Source organism: Eschscholzia californica, unplaced genomic scaffold, assembly GCF_041429995.1.
Source record: "Eschscholzia californica isolate CP2 unplaced genomic scaffold, dmEscCali1.0.p SCAF_3, whole genome shotgun sequence".
Taxonomy (NCBI): domain Eukaryota; kingdom Viridiplantae; phylum Streptophyta; class Magnoliopsida; order Ranunculales; family Papaveraceae; genus Eschscholzia; species Eschscholzia californica.
Window position 1 is genome coordinate 9,555,555 of NW_028238420.1, and position 18,988 is coordinate 9,574,542.

Below are 18,988 nucleotides of genomic sequence, written 5' to 3' on the forward strand. Positions count from 1 at the left end.
GGAACCTATTTAGAGTCTCGGTCTAGGACCGAGACACTGGACGGGTGTCCGGACGCATCCAGGATGCGTCTGGAGCGACCAGAAGCATCTCGGATGCGACTGGAAGCTTCCAGACGCGACTGGGATGCGACCGGAGCATCCAGAAGCGTCTAGGACGCGTCTGGACGCGTCCAGAAGGCATCCCAGATAGGATGGCCTTGCCGTCTGTGCACAGAAGCGTCTGGGACGCGACTGTGAAGCACGGGTGCATCTCGGACCGAACATCCGAGATGGCACATGTGCTGTCCCAAGGCCAGACACGTCTGGGACGCGTCTGGGAGTTCCAACAGCTCTCGGATTGAGCACCCGAGAGGGATGTCAGGCGACCGGATGGTCTGGACGCGTCTGGGACGCGACCAGGACGCATCCTAGACATCTCACCCGAGATGTCTATGGTCTGTCCTAGGACAGAAGTGTCTAGCTAGCTAGGACGCATCTGCCCAAAAGACCAAGCACGGCAGGAAGGTGCTGTCTCTAGGACCGGACCTTGACCAGGGTTGAGTCAAGAGTTGACCAGAGACCAGTCAAGGGACTTTGACCAGGGTTGACTCAGATCTTTTTGAGTGAGACTCAAGGGGCCTTTTGGGTCATGATCTGAAAGGGAGTTTTTCAGACTTTTCTCCCGGTTCCGAGCATAATTTTTTTCCGACATAGACCCGGGGTTAGAGAAGAACCCGATTGGAGTTTTTCCTTATATTGATTTTGGAAACAATTAAGGAAGAAACGTAATGTGCTTCTAGTTTGAGTATTGAGAATACGAAACTTTAGAGCCATTAGACATAGAGATGTCACAAAATTCCCACGAATAGCTATACGGAACATAGCAAAACCTAGAAACGAATCTAGGATACATACTTTATTTATTATGATTGTCATATTCTTGTATGTATGGATGTGTGTGATTGCGTAGAATAGTATACCTTTAGATAGGATTATCGTTTCTTGTTCTAAGCGCAAGGAGTTGTGCCCGAATAATACTTAGAGTATAGGGTCTTAGAATCTATTAACGAACTGAATGATGAGATCATGGTTCAAGTGGGAGTAGTCAATAGAGGTTCTTGGATATGGATCCAATCGAACCATAGGCGAACAAGAAATAAACTTAAAGATGGGATCTTTTAAGGGGTAATACTAAGATCTAACAAATCATTACGCAAACCCACATAAACTTTTACGTAATAAATCATAAATGGTTATGCAAGAGTTCACAGTAACGCAACTTGATAAATTACGTAATAAGTCCTAAAAAGAATTTTGAGTAAAGCCTACCCAGATTAAGACACCTGTTGAGCCCTTGTTCATCGATGGTGGGTCATGCCAAAGCAGGGTGCCATCTTTTACCTCGGGACAATACGGGTAGATCTATGAAGAGATCTACATGTCTAAATGGTTATTCTCAAACGAGTCAGCAAAAGGGTTTTGGACTTCGAGGCTAAAGGACGATTTAATGTTTAAATCGTTAACCAAGAGTCATATGAGATATGATCAGTAAGGAGTTACTCACCCAGGACGACGAATTAAGGGCAGTGCCAAAGTACGCTTAATTTCGAAGGAATGGGATCTTGGAATTATATTATTCTAAGGGGACAACAAAAGTAGAATAATATAGGCAAATTAAGAAAAATTGCCAGGATAACAAGTTTAATCACTTTCGCATTTCTTACATGTAGTTTAATTATGACAACAAACATCTTCAACCTCTACACCATACTTGAGAAATTGAATGATACCAACTTCGTTCAATGGGAGAGGAACCTGAGAAAGGTTCTAGGAGAAAGCGCAGAAATATTGGACATTCCGATCCCCGTACTTTCAGAAACTTCTTCTGATGAAGAACGTAAGCAAGTAGACGATATTCGAAGGAAGTCAGCGCCAGTAACCGGTTTAATGCTAATGGCCATGGAAAGAAAATATATAGATATGTTCATTGAAATGGAGGCATACACCATTATTCGACGACTAAGAGAAGTGTTTGGAACACAATGTCGAATAGAAAGATTTAGAATCACAATGGTGACACTGGGAATGCGACTGGAGAAAGGGAAACCCGTCCGTTATCATGTTTTGGAGATGATTGATCACTTCAAAGACATGGAATGGATGGGGTCTCCTATGCCAGTCGTAATGGCAGTTGACATCATCCTGAATTCATTGGATGAAAGGTTTCAGGATGTAGTAGCAAACTTTGAAGATAAGTTTGGACGGGTATCCTTCGAAAGTCTATTGGCGATTCTGGAAGTTGCTGAAAGTAGGTTCGGCACCCCTGAAACTCTAGAAGAGATTCTAGGAGTTCAGGAGACTGTGAATGCGGGAACGGAAGACGTTAGGAGAAGGAAGCCGTCTGGCAAGAGAATGGGCAGGAAAGCACCAAGACCCAGAACTATCCTTCCTAACAAGAGATGTCTTGTGTGCGGTAGTACATCTCATATTCGATTAAGAGATTGCCCGCGATTCTTGGAAGATCTAAACGACGGAGCTGGGAGTTCCGGTCAAGGTAAAAATTATTAAAAGTTATTCAATTAAATACACATTATGAATGACAGGAGCAAGAGGGGGCTGAGTATTTATTGAAGAGGAGATGAACCTGTCGAAAGCTGAGAAGGCAAGAGTTGCTGGAAAAGCTCAAGAAGGATCATAGACTCGATAGGCAATACTTTAAAGTAGTTTTAGTATTTCTTTTTCTTTTTAGAACATTGACTCTGTAATGAGATTATGGGAGTGAATAAAATATGAGATATTTTATGGTGTTCTTAAAAAGAGCCTATCTAACTTTTAAGTAATTTTAACGAATGATCCGACTTAGTCATTCTAAATCTTGTAGGAGTACAAGAGTTCAGTTAATCGTAGAAAATAATGTTAGACATGAAAGTCTGCGATTAATGTGATTAGAATGGACGCAAGACTTGACAGTGGAGAAGTTTTGGAAACAAATCCTAAATCGAGAAGCGGATCTGGGTGACTAAAGAATATGATGAGATCATAAGTTCAATAGTCATCGGTCTTCCAAAACACAAAGTCTAATACGTATCTGCCAAACCACTAAAAACCTAAAAAAAGCTATAGTGAATAATTGAGTCCATCTGGATATGGATATTATTTTAGAAGGGGTTCTAAAATTTGTCAATTATTCTAATGTCTAAAGCGTGTTAGACATAAGTTCTTCAAGAAGAAGAACGGGTTTTCTCACAAATCATCGAAACACAATGAGATTGTTGCTCTCGATGGTGTCTTCATTAAAAGGAGGGTCCTTTCAAAGAAGACAAGTGGGAGGAAAAATCGAATGGGATTCGATAAAAAGCAACAAGAGGAAGTAAGGAGTTACTTGCCTTAAAACAAAAGAGAGTAAGAGTTACTCGGCTTTAAAACGAAAGGGAGTAAGAGTTACTCGGCTTCCGTGACAAGGGATGTCGACTTGAATGGTTCAAGGGACGATCGCCTGGAAACTTCTTAAGGAGTTAAGAAGGTTGCTCAAAAACCCCAAGGAATCTTGAGAAGATTCAAGAGAACTATAGCAGAAACCAATCTGAAATTGGATCGGAAATCCAAAGAGATAAGAGTAAGAATGGTTAAATCTTCTGAGACAAGAAGGTAAGTGGGAGTGAAACAAGCGTTGTTTCAGGTCCTGTATGTAGGAGACATACACGAGGGGACAAGAAGACGAGGGTGAATTAACCATGGGCATCAAAAGTCTATGAAGATAGACCAGAGGATGATAAAGACTCGTTCAAAAGGAGTTTTGGAGAGGTCTGAATAAGAAGATCTCTTGGAGAGAAATTCTACCCAACTCCCGTGATAAACATGGGAGAGACACTTATGTTAGAAAACATAAGAACGATCATGAGATGATTGTTGTTTACCCGAACATCTAAAAGTACTTGGAGTACGAAAAGATGTCGTCGCCCATACAAGTCAGAAGATTGAAGAAAGTCATAAAAGTAATCTTCCGAAAATAAAGATAGGAATCTTTTAGGAAGGCTAACAGATGGGAAAGAGTTTTCCATGCTGGGAGTCGTTACTTAACTCTACTAGATAAGAAAGTAAAATTAGAACTTGGGAAGTACTAATTTCAGTGGGAGAAAACTGATATTAACATAACAGCTTACGAAGAGTTCGAAAGCAAGATAATAACAAAGCGAAGTGAAAAGGAAACTAAACTGTCACCTTAGAACGATCATGAGATGCTCGGATCTAAGGAATTAGGATCCAGGAAGGAGAATCCTAAGATGACTTGTAAAATTGAGAACGTGAAGGAGTTCACGCGGGTGCTCAAATTTTACAGACTCTTGTTATCCGAAATAAACTAGGTTTATTTCGTCATCTAAATTGTGGTTTAGAATTTAGACGACAGTCCAAAAGGATGGAGTGTTCCAGGTAGGCTTATTAGATACGTGATCTAATGAAAGAAACCCTACTAAGTGAACATGGAAGCACATCGTCCTACTATCCCTAGTCCAGGTCATTAGTTGGACAATAATGACTTAGGAAGACTAGCATGAGTGATTGACAAGATAGCGTTGTTTCTTGGGCTATGGGAATAGGAGTATTCAAAGGTCAACTTCATGGGTGTATAGTTGATACACTGGAAACCCGCCGAATGAGAGTACTTCAAGAGTTGAAGTTATAAGATGTCATAACTCTCATTTAAGCAAATTGGAGAGATTCCTCAAAACATGAGTACTCACTCAGTTTATGGAAGGAATGTCGAACTTTGGTACCGTCAAACGCCATCCGTAAAAAGTGGTTATAAAAGCGGCATAATGAGGGAGACAGGATAGACATGAAATTGAGTGGGAGTACAAGAATGGATTATGTTTTCCTGAGTAAAATCAGGATAAAGTATCTCCGGGCCACTTGATGAGAAACAACTGAAAAATGCATGGTCGTGCTCAAACGGATTAAGAGTTAATCGTTTGGATTGGAAGTTGTTCTCGGGATCAAGAGAGTCTGATGAATATGACATATTAGATGAGATACGAAAAAACATGGGAATCGAGCATTGCACTTGTTCTAAGTACAAGTGGGAGACTGAAGGATATAATGCCTAAAGTCTGAAGGAATGGTATCCTTCCGAAGGAGTGTCCTTCGACCAAGGATGCAATGCGTGCAATTTGGCTAATAGGATCTTAATGACCTTATTCGGAAGATCATTAGTCCGGTCCAATTAGGGGTCGTAATGCTTAGCTAGAAGCCAACTACGATCGTCGAATCAAGAGTTGATTCGCGGCTAACATAGACCGGATCCTACAAGGGTTACACAACAGAGTAATGATTTGAACGGAGAGAATTGACTAGATGGATAATGGCAAATAAGTGGATTGGATCCGTTATTGGTAAGTCCTGGAAGATTCGGAGAAGTCCGAAGAGATAAACATGTCCGGGCCCAAAAGGGAGGCCCGGAATGGCTTTAGGGAGGCCGGCCATGTGATGGCCGGCTAGGCCCTAAGTGGGCCGGCCAAGGAAGCCCATAAAGGGCTATGTTGGCCGGCCAACTTAAGTGACCCAATGGAGGGTATTTTGGGTGTTGCCTAATAATTAGGTTTATGGAATCCTAGTCTGAGTCTAATACCTCTTCTAGGGATTTCTATATATACCTAATTATACAACCTAAAGAGAGAGACAGAATTCTCAACAACTGAGAGGGTTAACTGAAAGAGTTTCAGAATATACATCTCAGAGAGAGAGAGAGAGAAAAGGAGTTTTCTCAAGTATCTAGTCAAGAAGAAGGAGTTCTTCATCTCAACCTTCAAGAAGGTCCTAGCTGACTGAAAGAAGGGAGTTCAAGTCATTACTCGGTGTCTCAAGTAGAGGAGCTACACTTGGAGCTCTTATCTTCCGAATACTGGTCGGGATTTAGTTCGTGGGAAAGCGATTAAGAGGTAATCATCTTTCCAATCTAGTTCATTGGTATGTTCATGTATAGATCCTGGAAACTAGTGTTAAACATATGATGTTCGAGATTCCGCTACCAACACTAGACAATTAGGTGTATGAGATACACTAGGTTATTCCCCATCAGTAATGACCTTTGAGTTCACAAAAAGAAAGACTAGTTTCAATTTTCACTTCTATCATTTGTAAATTTGAAGTATATTAATAGAAAAGAGCATTTCGTTTAACACGTGATCGTGTAGAGTGACTTCTACAAATTTGGCGAAAATTGAATTACATAAAGAATAAGATCATTGAGCTTTCCTTGTTCTCGGTCAAATTTGACAACCATTGTTTTTGTTTGAATATCTTGTTCTTATAAATAAAGACTTCTAGACAAAAGGAGAGAGTTAAACCACCTCCACCAACCTTGTTAAGTTTTTTTTTTGCTGACCAAACAAAATGTGAAAATGCCATGTCATAGTGGTACGTAAATTCTAGGTATTAACTATGCTCAACTCAACAGAACCACAAACCATTCAACAACTCTCAAAATGATAAAATATGTGATGGAAAAAGTGTGAGGGCTCTGCTAAAGGTATCCTGTGGAATTATCATCGGCGCTGCGTGTTTATTAATGCCAAGTACGACCTAGTTTAAGGCACCCAGGGTGCCCGTCGCTCCTTTGTCCTCCTTCTCTGTCTTCCCTCTTTTTATCTTTATTATCATCATCCTCACGCTGTCACAAAAACAATTGATTTCAAATCCATCGTATCATCAATTCACAATGAAGAGTTAGAGAAAGAACCTTATTTTAGAGAGAGACAAAGAGTAAAATCATTATAGAAAGAATCTTCATTCCAAATCAACTTTGACCAATGATGAGGAGATAGAGACAGAAAGAATCTTGATTCCAAACCTTCATTCTCTGCTTGAAATCCAAAACCACCATTAAAGTACCCCTGAACTATGTGAGCATAGTCTCGCATGACTACACGAGAGAAGGAGTATGTAGCAACCAAGAATATTATGTCTAGATCGTCTCCCTCATTGTCAATTGGTTTTGAGTTGGATGACCCCAAACTTAACATGGTATCAGAGCTAGGTCCACATGTGATAGGCTTGAAAGCCACACATGCTCCACGTCACCTGAAAAGTAAAAAAGTACGTGCTAGGCTGAAAAAAACACTACACGTGAGGGAGCGTGTGAGAATAGTCCCACATGGAAGAAGGGGTATGTAGCAACCAACAATATAATGTTTAGGTCCTCTCTACTTATTGCCAATTGGTTTTGAGTTTGATGACTACAAACTTAGTAGACTATTCTTAGACTCGAACCAGTCTGCAACCAATCCGATTGGTTCTAGTCCGAGACATTGCTTTGGCAAGTCGATCCATATCCTTTATACAACACCCATCATTAAACAAGCAATCACTTTGGATAAGATAGTTGCTTTATCATGATTTACATTACAATCAGGTCGTGGTAGGTAAATTAGAGGTGCACTGCCAAATTTTAATGGAGGTCTTTCTTGTAAGAGCTAAAAGAATAACAATCCCAATTGACATACAACAATCTTAATTTAGTTAAAGATCTTATTTTTATGTTTTTTAATGTAAGAATGATGGACACCAATGAGAAATGACAACACATATGTAAGGTCAAGTTCCATCGACCCATGTGCAAAGGCCAAATACGAACCCATTTTTATTATGTTGATCCAGCTCAAATGGTATTTTTTTTTGTTTGGTTGTGCAAAATTCATGTACGTAAAAAAAACATAAGAAATCGTCATATTCACACAACTAAATATGAAAATTTAATTTATCCTTCATCAAAAAAAAAAAAAATGAAAATTTAATTAACTCTTCATACAGTATTCCAATTAGCGTGTCATATAATTAGCAAAAAAGTTATTCATATACAAGAGTTATATGTAAAACATTGGGATAAAAGTTAAGATAGTGATATCACATGATCAAGTCATCTAGAAATGGGAGGTCGAAAGGTAATTGTATAAGCCCAGATGCAACCAAGAGGAAACAAACCCACACCGGTAGAATCCATAGACATAGTACCACTAGAATTTCTCGACCTGCATCACATTAATTTCAAAGACAATCAAACATAATTGACACTTGACAACTATGACTTTTGAGAAATTTTTTTAAGTGTCCTGTTGGAGATGCTCTTAGTATTAGTCCAATGAGTTGTATTGTTTTGTTTTCATCTTAATCTAAGTTTAATGTAGTTACTTTCTTAATCTGTATTTGTCAACTAAGTTAGGGATTAATTTCTGACATGAAACTCAAACTTCAAAATATAGTAAAAGAAAACTTAAAACTAAAGCTCATTAGTCATTAGCACATATGACCAAAGATGGAAAGGATGAACTCCACCAATTTGGTGTTGTCTATCCCCAATCCATCAAACACCAAATATTTGGCCATATGGAGGGCTGTTGGGTAGATTTCTCTCCAAATTTGGTGTTTTAGAGGGTTGTTAGAGATGCTCTTACCCAAAAAGCACTCGTTTTTAATTCAACTATGATAATTAACTAGGGTATATCCCGTGCCCTAGGGCACGGACACTTCTATCAATCAAATGTTACGAAATTTATTGTTATATTTTACTAAGAGAGAGTGATTTTTATTAGTTATAATTTTTTTGTATTATTTGTTTTTGTTTCTTTTCTCTTAAATTAGTTATTATTTTATTGAAAGAGAAAGATTTTAATTTCTTTTTTTCACCCTTGAAATTTATTTTGTTTCTTTTTTTCTTAAATTAGTTATTTTATTTCTAAGAAGGAAACGATTATTGTAAGAAGGAAATGATTATTGTTTTTTAAATAGGTAACTTTATTTCTACGAAGGACTATATTTTAAATTTTGAGAAGGGCTTCTAGACAATATTTTAAATTTGGTGTTGTCTATCCCCAATCCATCAAACACCAAATATTTGGCCATATGGAGGGTTGTTGGGTAGATTTCTCTCCAAATTTGGTGTTTTAGAGGGTTGTTAGAGATGCTCTTACCCAAAAAGCACTCGTTTTTAATTCAACTATGATAATTAACTAGAGTATATCCCGTGCCCTAGGGCACGGACACTTGTATCAATCAAATGTTACGAAATTTATTGTTATATTTTATTGAGAGTGAGAGTGATTTTTATTAGTTATAATTTTTTTGTATTATTTGTTTTTGTTTCTTTTCTCTTAAATTAGTTATTATTTTATTGAAAGAGAAAGATTTTGATTTCTTTTTTTTCACCCTTGAAATTTATTTTGTTTATTTTTTTCTTAAATTAGTTATTTTATTTCTAAGAAGGAAACGATTATTCTAAGAAGGAAACTATTATTGTTTTTTTAAACAGGTAACTTTATTTCTACGAAGGACTATATTATAAATTTTGAGAAGGGCTTCTAGACAATAATCCTTTATTAAATAAGGATGTTTGTCCCAGTCATCGTTTTCTCTTCTGTTTTATATAATAGATAATAGATATGTCAGGTTGTCGGCCTAATTTTAGAAGGCAACAGTCTGAGCAAGGCGAGCCACAATTTAAATTAGGTTTTTGTATCGATTAGTGCTAAAAAAGACTATAAGTCAAAACCTACTCCAGACTCCAGACCTATACGAAATCAACGGTTTCCATATTTCAGTCAACTCTCTTTCTCTCTTTTGATGAATTTTTTCACACTTAACGAACGGTTGAGGTCTAGAGTATGTTTATATTTGTAGCATCTTCTATAGTTTTTCTTTTCTATGTGAATTTCATTCTTTTACGCCCTCCATGGGGCCTGAAATTATGCCAACTCTGGCCAACTATCATTTTTCTTCTCAGTTAGACAATGTACTGAACTTACTAATACAGTTCAAACAGATAGAGATAGTACCAGCGGAACGAGTGGTGCCTTCTGTGCGGTCGATGATCCACTCTCCGGTCTCACGAAGCTTCTTTTCAACAGGAGTTTCGTCTTGCCCAAATGGGTTTGTCAAAATCTTATCAAACATTGTGGGTTTCTCCTCAGACGCCCTACACATTATCTATTTGTTCATTATCAATCAACCAATAGCTAGGCTAGCAGCTAGCTCATGAGAGAGAGGGTGAGTAGAGTAGAGTAGAGAGAGAAATTAGACCTGGGATCTCTGTCTCTGTAGAGGCCAGCACCAATAGCCTTTTCGACTTCAGCAACTGAGGGTGGTTGTTGTGTCTTCTTCTTTAATGGAGATGATTTATTCTTGTATTTTTGGTATGGAAGAGAAGGTGGAACAAGAGAAGATGATTTGTTACTGGTATTGTTATCCTTGTTGTTTAGTGAACCAAAAATGGTGGTTGTGGTTATTGAAAAACATCTTGAAGAACAAACCATGCTTGTTGAGTTTTAGATCTTCCTAGTTAGTTGATAGATAAATTAAACTGTCTCAGCCACCCAACAAAACTAGGCAAATCTGCATCTCAGGCTAAACGGGTAAAGTGATAAGATGATAAATTAGGGCCCGAAATTTGGGGCCGACCACGGGCCGAAATGTGATGTGGCCGGCCACTATTGCTGAGGCTATGAGATGGAAACAACTTGATCAATTGGAGCCGGCCACATCACCTTTCAGCCCGTGCTAGACCCCAAATTTCGGACTGCATAGCAGTATTTTTCGACAAATTAACGTGGTTATGAATAGGCCAACTCGTCCAATGTGGGGTGGGATTAAAGGGGCCCTTTAGAACCTTCTTACTATAGACATCGCGCTTGGAGTATAGAAAATTTTTATTCGCCGTCTTTCAAGGCACACATAGTAATGTCGGGGTGGAAGCAGGGATAATCCCACATCGCTATTAGAGTGACAAGAGATTGTGTTCTTATTAACAGAGACTTACAAACACATTTGTCCCTACGGGGACATTCGATAAAATTGGAACGATACACAGAAGATTAGCATGGCCCCTGCTCAAGGATGACACACAAAGCGAGAAATGATCCAAATTATTATTTTTTAATTATTTCGATCCAGTTCTCAATGTATATTCTTTATCATGTTAGGAGTTTCATATCAGATTCTTGGCTTCATTACCTAAGATGATATGGAATGGGATTTTATGAGAAAGTGCAGAAAAACATAGCCTGCGACCCTTTAAGCAAACAAGATACAATTTGAACCATTGATCTAAGTTTTCATACATAAAGTACAGTTAGACAGTTCATTTGGTTCATAGCAAGAATTGGGTTAACATTTTTTCAGTTCTTGAAATTAGTCTCTATAATCGTCAGAAAATTCTCCAGCATATTCATCTATATATTTACAATAACAATCGATTACTTATCATTCTTCTTCAACATCGTCGTTCTCCTCTTCAATTGTTAGATCATCAGCTCCCTTTACTAACTTATGATTCATCGTGAATCTCCAACTATCTCCTTCTTCTATTTCCCATTGTTTCTTCAGTTCATGTATAGCTCCTGATGCTGCTTCTGCAATCGCTGGATTATCGTCTTCTGATAATCTCTGTTTCAAAAACAAGATTATTATTAATAAAATAGTGTCAGTTGGGCTAAAAAATTTCAGTACCAGAACTAGATCAGTTGTACACTGTAACTGGTCTCGGTTCTCGGTAATTTCGTTATCCGAATTCTTAAAATTGAAAGGAACTGAGAAAGATAACTTGGTTAACATTATATATTGAAGAACCGGATCCAAAATAAACAAAAATAAGGACTAACCTATAGGCAAAATTGGACAAAATCCCTATGCCAAATTTTCTTTTGTCAAAAAAGATCTACCAAATGCTTTTGGTTTTAAGCTCCTTAATAGGGTTTGCAGAGATTTGTTAAGGTTTGCACGAGTAAGGTTTACACAAACTCACACATTTACACTTGGTTTGCACGGGGTTGCGTAGGTTAGCACAGAGCGCTTGCCTATAAACATATTGATCCCTAGCTTAAGATCTATTGGCACAACTCTTTGACCGAGCATATAAAACAGTCATGAATTTACCTGTAATGCACCCATGCCAGCATTACCAAGAGTCCACATGGATGGAGCTGCTGCCAATGCATTTGCAAGTGCTTGCCTAATAAGAGTAAAAAATGAACCGGGAAAGTAAAGTAAAATATAGTTGAATGTGAAATAGGTAAATCGTGAAATGGTAATTAAATAAGTATGAATTCATTAAAGGATGATGGTTATAATTGTGTAACCTACTTATAGAATTCCATCTAAGCGAAGATAATGATCCGTATGGAGGATTCAACAAGTCCTACTTGTATTGGACTTCTATCGCAAAATAGCTATGTCAAACAAACACTTGTATATGTATCAGTATCTGACACCGGTACGAGGTACAAGTTAGGACAACCTAAAAATCTCAATGCCGGGACAGAGATGTGCACATATACAGAGATGTATGGACAATCTCACAGTTTACCATTTTACCCATTGAAGTGACTGCAAGTGTTCTACAAGTTCCTATTACACGAGTATAAAAACCTATACAGGGGGAAAAAAATACTAAAAGGAATATCTCTGTAACATAGCAAAAGAGTAAGACAGTAACTTACCTTGTACTAGGATCGGGAGAGCTTGAGCACTCGGCCAATAATGAGACACTACTTTTTCCGTCCATGGCATCAAGATCTATAAGAGTTGCAACTAATAATTCAAGCTGCACCAGATGGAAAACAAAATTTGCGTAAATGGAAATAATGTCAATTGCAACAGATAAGCTCATTTATTTATTACTTTTTCCTTCAAGTTCGGTTTTACAAAAATATTCATGAACCCGTATATTTGCAGGGCGACGATACCTCCTCGGGGTCAGTATAGTCAATTCCATCAGCTTCAGACAAGGCAGATGCCATACTGCGATAAGCTTCCTGTAAATGATTTTTAAGAATTATAAGGGATGTAATGAAATTTAACGAGAATAATGAAGCAAACAATGTAGACACGAAAATTAGAAAAGACCTGAATAGCAGAAATACGATCTGAAGAGATTTCCCCAGGGAGAAATTCAAAAGTCGCGCCATTCTTTTCAAGCATTATACCCCTTATGTCATTAGGTGACAAAGAACCCTCTTTTATAAGCAACGGACTGCATAAACTCTCTAGGTCAATATAGTTTCGATTTACACTAATTGTGGCATTAAATTAAAAACTTAAACAAAATGTAGAAACTTACAGTTTGTACATCTTGCTGACCATCATATCGTGAATGTTTTTTACAAACTGCGAGAAAGCAAAGCATTAAAATAACTGTTATTGCGTTCAAATCTATCATAATATTAAGGTTAAATCGATAATTGAAACAGGATTTGAACCAACACTTTCAACTCTAGTCCTAAGTGGAGAAAACATTCGACAAGAAAAGCCGAATGGATTCACAATGTTACTTATCATGAATTTCTTTACCTCCAAAGCCATCCAAGCATCTTCCATTGCACGTCGTTTAGCCAAGAAGTCAGCACGCCTCAAATCAGCCTACATGAATACAAAAGATTAAGTCTCAAGTAAACAACAACGAATTAAATTTCACAATATGTCGGTTAAAATGAACAAAATATTTCCATTACATGCCTAGCAAAATTTCCATCCAGACTAAAACTCAACCAAGTTTCTCTTAACAATGCCTTGTCAAGAAAATAAATTTCGAAATACTTCGGTCGAAATGACAAAAATATTCCCATTTCAATGGCTACTGAAATATCCACCGAAACCGAAATTTCCACCGAACCCGAAATTTCATTCCTCAGTAAACAGATTCTTTTATTTTCGTCATACTCTTTACCCTTCTTCTTTTCTCCAATTTGGTGACCCAACTCATACACGAGCTGCTCCTAATGAAGTCAATTGGTGGAAAAGTAAAAAATTACAGAAAAGAATCTTTTGATTTACGGACTGATAAAAACATGAAAAAACAGGCGTCCTAAAATATGACATGAATAAAGATTTCAAGGAAAAGCGAGAAGGAATAAGATAATAAACAACACCTCCAAGGCCCCATCATTCCAGTGCTTGTTAGCTACACTTTTCAGTTTTGATTCAGCTTTGTCTTTTAGGATCTGGTGGTGAGGAGATGAGTTAATAGTACTCAAATTCCAACCATTATGATAATTTACATAAAATAAGAGTCGAAGTATGCTAAAAGACATACTGTCGTTATATGATGTAATCGTTCTGCTTTTTGCTTCACACCAATATCGATCTTCTCAGTGTCTTCTCTCGCCCGAGCTACACAGTGATTATACCAGAAAAAGAATGTACGAAGAAGAAATCAGAGAGACACATAGCAAAACAAGGATCAAATAACAACAATATTACACGTTTGATTCCAAATTAGGATGTAAGTTGATATACCGAAAGCAAAGAGTAATTACCATCAAGCTTAAGAAATCCCAGACCTAGAACTGCGACATCTTGACATGCACGATCATTCAACCTCATTATACCACTGGATTCAAATGAACAATTTTGGTTATACACTTGCACGTAAACCTAAGTAATTTACTAATATGAACAGTCCTACTAACTCAAGTCACAACTCACAATCATATACACAGATGCACAGAAATGTGACATGTGTAAACTGTTTCATGTTACTCCTGACAGGCTGACACTTTATTAGCACATACATCGAAAGTGAACTAGCACACAATCGTTCTAGAAGACTAGAACCACAAAATACCACTCTAGGTTAGTGTCTTTTTGTATAATGTAACAAAGGTTGGACCAAAAAGTTACAAAAAGATTGAGTTAAAATTTAGGACCTAAAAGGTAAAGAAGAAATGTGTTTGTTTGTGCGTGCGAGTGTGTGTGTGTGTGAAACCATAAACCCTTACGATCTTTTACATTTGTTGTATCTAATGCTTCATACCAGAGTCCACATGACATAGATATGTAAACACTTTACACTTTTGTGAATAATGCAATATATGCAAAAACGTGCGCATGACAAGAAATCGACACGAAATGGGAATTTAAATGTCAAACGAAATAAATTAGAAACGCAAATATATAAGAAGATGTGTCAAGGTAAATTAAAAGCGGGTCATATATGCATGTTTTCTTAGAGGAAAACATACTTATGAAAAGAAGATAATTACCGTGAAAGTAAGACTATGTCGCTGCGGGCTTTTTCGTTTACAAATTTCGCATCATTATAAACAAATTTATATACATCGGCTAACCCAACACTTGAGTTAGTAGAATTGTCCTCAACTTCCTCATCTCCTATTTGAGGTCTGAGAGAGAAAAAAATACACCATTATGAAATATGACTTGCCTCAGCATATCAACCGAACTCCTTGTAGCAAATAAAGAGCTCTACTCAAATTGCTCATAAACAATTTTATTTCTAATTTCCTCTCTAATAGTATTACAAATAATATAGGATTTGGTTTGAAATTATACTATATACATTAAAGAGAAGTGTATTTGATTAATAAATAAGCTCTAACTTCGTTATGCAGCACAGATTTTATGTATGTATAACATGAGAAACGACTATATGTTTCGGCCCACCAGAAGTGAGACTGTTTTGGATAAATATGGATGTATACTAATCGAATCATGTTAGTTGGAACTTCAAATTCTAACTATTTTAACTAAAGTGGGTAAATTAAGAGAGAATATCTGGTGAGTCAAATTTTGAGTATTAGATCGTCAATATACCCAAAAAGGGCATACGGGGAACCCTGCACGTGGTACACAAAGAGGTAGAGTGTCCCTTTTAATATTGAATTGGACTACGAAATGTGAGAATTTATGTAAAAAAACGAGAAATTTACTTAACAGAACCATTATAATGCTTACGGAATTGGAAACTCTGCACAAGATAAAAGATGAAAACTTGATGTCAGTCTAAAGTGTAGAGAAACAATACCTAGTCAAATCAGTACGATCATCAGAGTTTCTAAGACATTCGTTTGTTTCTGTATTTTGTGTTCCCGTAGATTGACATAAAAGAGAATGTTCTCGGCGGACATGACTAATACATGGGCTTCCATACATACGCCACGAAGCCTCGAAGGAGAAGATTAACTTCGCAGTCACTGGGCGCTCACATCCAGGTCTCCGGAATTCAGCCCTATGAGATATAGGACTTGCTCCAGAATGATTTATTGACTTGGAAAAAGAATTAGTGACCCTACATGGTTCGGTACCGTTGGCTCTAATAGTCACCATTGGACCAGCAGAAACCTTACTTGCAGCAAGTGCCATTAAGTTCATCAATTAGTAAGACAGACCAAGATCAATAATCAAGCTACTTAACCAGCAATCCTTTACCAAAACTCAACCCTGAAATAGTTAAAATCATAGCATCAGATAATGCCACAAATCAAGCTCCAAACTTGAAATGAACACCTAATTTCTGAGAATGGTCCCAAATGGACAAAGGGCACTCTCGTAACAAAGAAAATAATATTAAGGTCCTTTCCATTGCCAATTAGTTTTTAGTTTAATGCCCACAAAGTTAACATGGTGCCAGAGCTAGACGCACATGTGACAGGTCGAACGACCACTCATTCTCCACGTGACCAACAAAACAAGGGGACATATTGCGTAAAACGTACACCACATGTGAGTGGGAGTGTGAGAATAATATCACATGGACAAAGGGTATTCTCATAACATAAAATATACTATCTAGGTTTACCGTACTCATTTGCGATTGGTTTTAAGTTAGATGCTGTTAAGTTTGTAGCCATCCAACTCAAAACCAATTGGCAATGAGTGGAGAGGACCTAGACATTATATTGTTGGTTGCTAGATGGCCCTTCTCTCATGTGGGACTATTCTCACACGCCCCCTCACGTGTGGCGTGGTTAGCCTAACACATGTTTTTTATTTCGGGTGGCGTGGAGCACGTGTGGCTATTAAGCCTATCACGTGTGGCCCTAGCTTCTGATACCATGTTAAGCTTGTGACCATCCAACTCAAAACCAATTGGCGATGTGTGGAGAGGACCTAGACATTATATTGTTCGTTGCTAGATAGCCCTTCTCCCATCTGGAACTATTCTCACATATGCCCACAAACTTAAAACCATCAACATGAATTAGGATTTTATTTTTTATGTTAAACTTGATTGATAATTGATAAAGGTGAAACACCAAAGTACATAATGGCACACTGGAAAGTAGTTTGGGAAATGGAGCTGGATGTTTAGAAGTTGTGAAAAATTCAATTGCTATAGAATTGATGTTTCTGTTGAGAAATCTCTGAATTTTATGATAAGTAACACAAGATGACATATGAAAGCAAAGAGTAAAATCTAACTTCACTAAATTTCAGCCTGGGAGAACAAACAATTTAATTGAAAAAGAAGAAAACCCAAGAGAAAGGAAATGAAACAGGGAAACAAAAAAGACATACTTCTTCAGAACCTAATAATGAAACATGGGTTTGATAGTTTTTTAAGCTAAACAAGTAGAATTTAAGAGATGAGTAGATAACCTTTACTAACCTTTCCTTCACTGTGGAGAGAGAGAGAGAGAGAGAGAGAGAGAGAGAGAGAAAGAGAGAGAGAGAGGATTGGAGAAGAAAAGGTTTTGTAATGAGGAGGAAGAGGGACCATTGAAAAACTGAGAGGAAATTGAGACCACAAGTGAAGCCTATGGTCCCTCGATTGCCAACGGATGCCAAAATAAACTTCTACGGGAGTGTTGGATAAAATGTCTTTGTTTTCTACTTGTACGGGAATATATGTGATAAGTATAAGACTCGAGACTAGACACTTGATATGTTCTTAGAGGACAAACATTAACATGGTACACCCAGAATTGGAAATGGCCCACTCAACATTGATCTTAGACTTAGTAGTTATTTTTCTAATGGATCAAACATAAGCACTTAACCATGATTTCATATACAAAGATGTATTTGTTTAGTTTGCGACATTAACTACAGTAGGTGTAAAATGTCCGAAGCATTTTGTTTTTGAACTTCAACTCCAAACGCTAATTTTTTTTTAGATACTTTAACACTAGTTTTACAATTTTTTCTACAAATGTTCAAAATAAAAATAAGAAACTTATTTACATTCATAAAACATGCTTACTGTTAGGATATATGGACCAAGATCAACCGTCCATATATCCTAACAATAAAATAAAGAACACAATAGTTTACGTGGTTCAGTCGGAGGATCATGACCTACATCCACGGAGAAAGCCAGAATGGCTACATACTTTATTATCCAGAATTATAGTGATTCGCTTGAACTTGGAACTTGAACTTGAAGACTTGGCAGCTTGGTAATATGAATAGGCTTGAAGACTTGAAATTCTTCAACTGAAGGAATCTTGGCACATCGTTGGGAAAGATGTTTGGAAACTGTGAAAGTTTGAATAGAGATAAAAATCCAACTTAATGGAGAACTCAACGGACATTAAGATAGAGAAAAAAAAAGAAATTTGTTAATCTCGATCTTGATATTGATAATCACAAGATAACTTGGAAAAGGAATAAAAATCGACCAAGCGATTTGATTAATGATTAAATCATAACAATTTAAGAGACTTCGAAAAAAATAGAGTTTGTTGAAAAACAACGGTGCATACGCCAGAGAATAAAGCATATGTAAAAATTCAACTGACATGATTTAATCACAACGAGAAAAAGAAATCGTCGGAAATAAAAAAGCACGTTAAAGATGTATGAACGATGATGAAACGTGAGGGGATACCATGGAGAAAGCTGGCATTCATGGTATACAAGATATGACGTGGACAGATGCTGTGTGAAGCAAGTATTGTAGCTTGTGTTTTGGATGAAATAAGGATAATTGATCATGTACCGTCTATCAGAAATCTGGTAGTGTGTATTCCTACATGTTTCATAAGTCTAAGATGTAAAAGAATAGGTTGGTGAGTCTGGTGATGGTCAACCTTTTGGAGATAGGAAAAGCTTACTTAGTGAATCTTCTTGGGAGCTTACCAAGGGAAGGGATTTAAAAGAGCATCTCATGGATTCTATCGACAAATCAAATAAGGGAAATCTTGAAAGAGGTATGCAGACTTTTGGAGGTTATCAGATGAGATGTCGAAGTTGATTGCATTAATATATGACGTAGAATTATTCGTGGCTT

At 37.3% G+C, this 18,988-nt stretch overlaps 2 protein-coding genes and 1 non-coding gene across 6 annotated transcripts; 1 reads left to right on the forward strand and 2 right to left on the reverse strand.

Moving 5' to 3' along the window:
• Nucleotides 1-7,704: 7,704 nt before the first annotated feature.
• On the reverse strand, nucleotides 7,705-10,373 carry CRR3 (chlororespiratory reduction 3). The gene is made up of 3 exons (XM_086671892.1): nucleotides 10,048-10,373; nucleotides 9,804-9,943; nucleotides 7,705-8,003 (listed from the first exon to the last, which is right to left on the reverse strand). Exons 1-3 carry the CDS (start codon nucleotides 10,278-10,280, stop codon nucleotides 7,879-7,881), a joined length of 498 nt encoding a protein of 165 aa, XP_086528018.1. The 5' UTR covers nucleotides 10,281-10,373; the 3' UTR covers nucleotides 7,705-7,878.
• A 420-nt stretch (nucleotides 10,374-10,793) lies between these two features.
• LOC147548246 (U6 spliceosomal RNA) lies at nucleotides 10,794-10,894 on the forward strand. Its single transcript, XR_015239109.1, has one exon. It is a non-coding gene; the product is annotated as a U6 spliceosomal RNA (small nuclear RNA).
• A 142-nt stretch (nucleotides 10,895-11,036) lies between these two features.
• On the reverse strand, nucleotides 11,037-17,542 carry LOC147548247 (senescence-associated family protein). Of its 4 annotated transcripts, none has more exons than XM_086670654.1 (13): nucleotides 17,366-17,542; nucleotides 15,782-16,197; nucleotides 15,003-15,140; nucleotides 14,277-14,350; nucleotides 14,054-14,130; nucleotides 13,890-13,961; nucleotides 13,312-13,380; nucleotides 13,082-13,128; nucleotides 12,868-12,994; nucleotides 12,708-12,776; nucleotides 12,462-12,565; nucleotides 11,899-11,974; nucleotides 11,037-11,409 (listed from the first exon to the last, which is right to left on the reverse strand). In XM_086670654.1, exons 2-13 carry the CDS (start codon nucleotides 16,126-16,128, stop codon nucleotides 11,227-11,229), a joined length of 1,383 nt encoding a protein of 460 aa, XP_086526780.1. In that variant the 5' UTR covers nucleotides 16,129-16,197; nucleotides 17,366-17,542; the 3' UTR covers nucleotides 11,037-11,226. The 4 variants fall into 4 exon arrangements, with proteins under 4 accessions (XP_086526780.1, XP_086526779.1, XP_086526781.1 ...); XM_086670653.1 differs by having other exon boundaries at nucleotides 17,356-17,542; XM_086670655.1 differs by lacking the exon at nucleotides 17,366-17,542 and adding an exon at nucleotides 17,275-17,322.
• Nucleotides 17,543-18,988: the final 1,446 nt, after the last annotated feature.

Excerpts from the sequence above, each read along its gene's own strand:
- CRR3 (XM_086671892.1), bottom strand. The coding sequence starts at position 10,280 with ATGGTTTGTTCTTCAAGATGTTTTTCAATAACCACAACCACCATTTTT. Across the intron at positions 9,944-10,047 it reads TACAGAGACAGAGATCCCAG|GGCGTCTGAGGAGAAACCCA; the intron begins GTCTAATTTCTC and ends GATAATGTGTAG. Across the intron at positions 8,004-9,803 it reads AGGCACCACTCGTTCCGCTG|GTCGAGAAATTCTAGTGGTA; the intron begins GTACTATCTCTA and ends AATGTGATGCAG.
- LOC147548247 (XM_086670654.1), bottom strand. The coding sequence starts at position 16,128 with ATGAACTTAATGGCACTTGCTGCAAGTAAGGTTTCTGCTGGTCCAATG. Across the intron at positions 14,131-14,276 it reads GGGATTTCTTAAGCTTGATG|CTCGGGCGAGAGAAGACACT; the intron begins GTAATTACTCTT and ends ATCACTGTGTAG. Across the intron at positions 13,962-14,053 it reads GATTACATCATATAACGACA|ATCCTAAAAGACAAAGCTGA; the intron begins GTATGTCTTTTA and ends CCTCACCACCAG.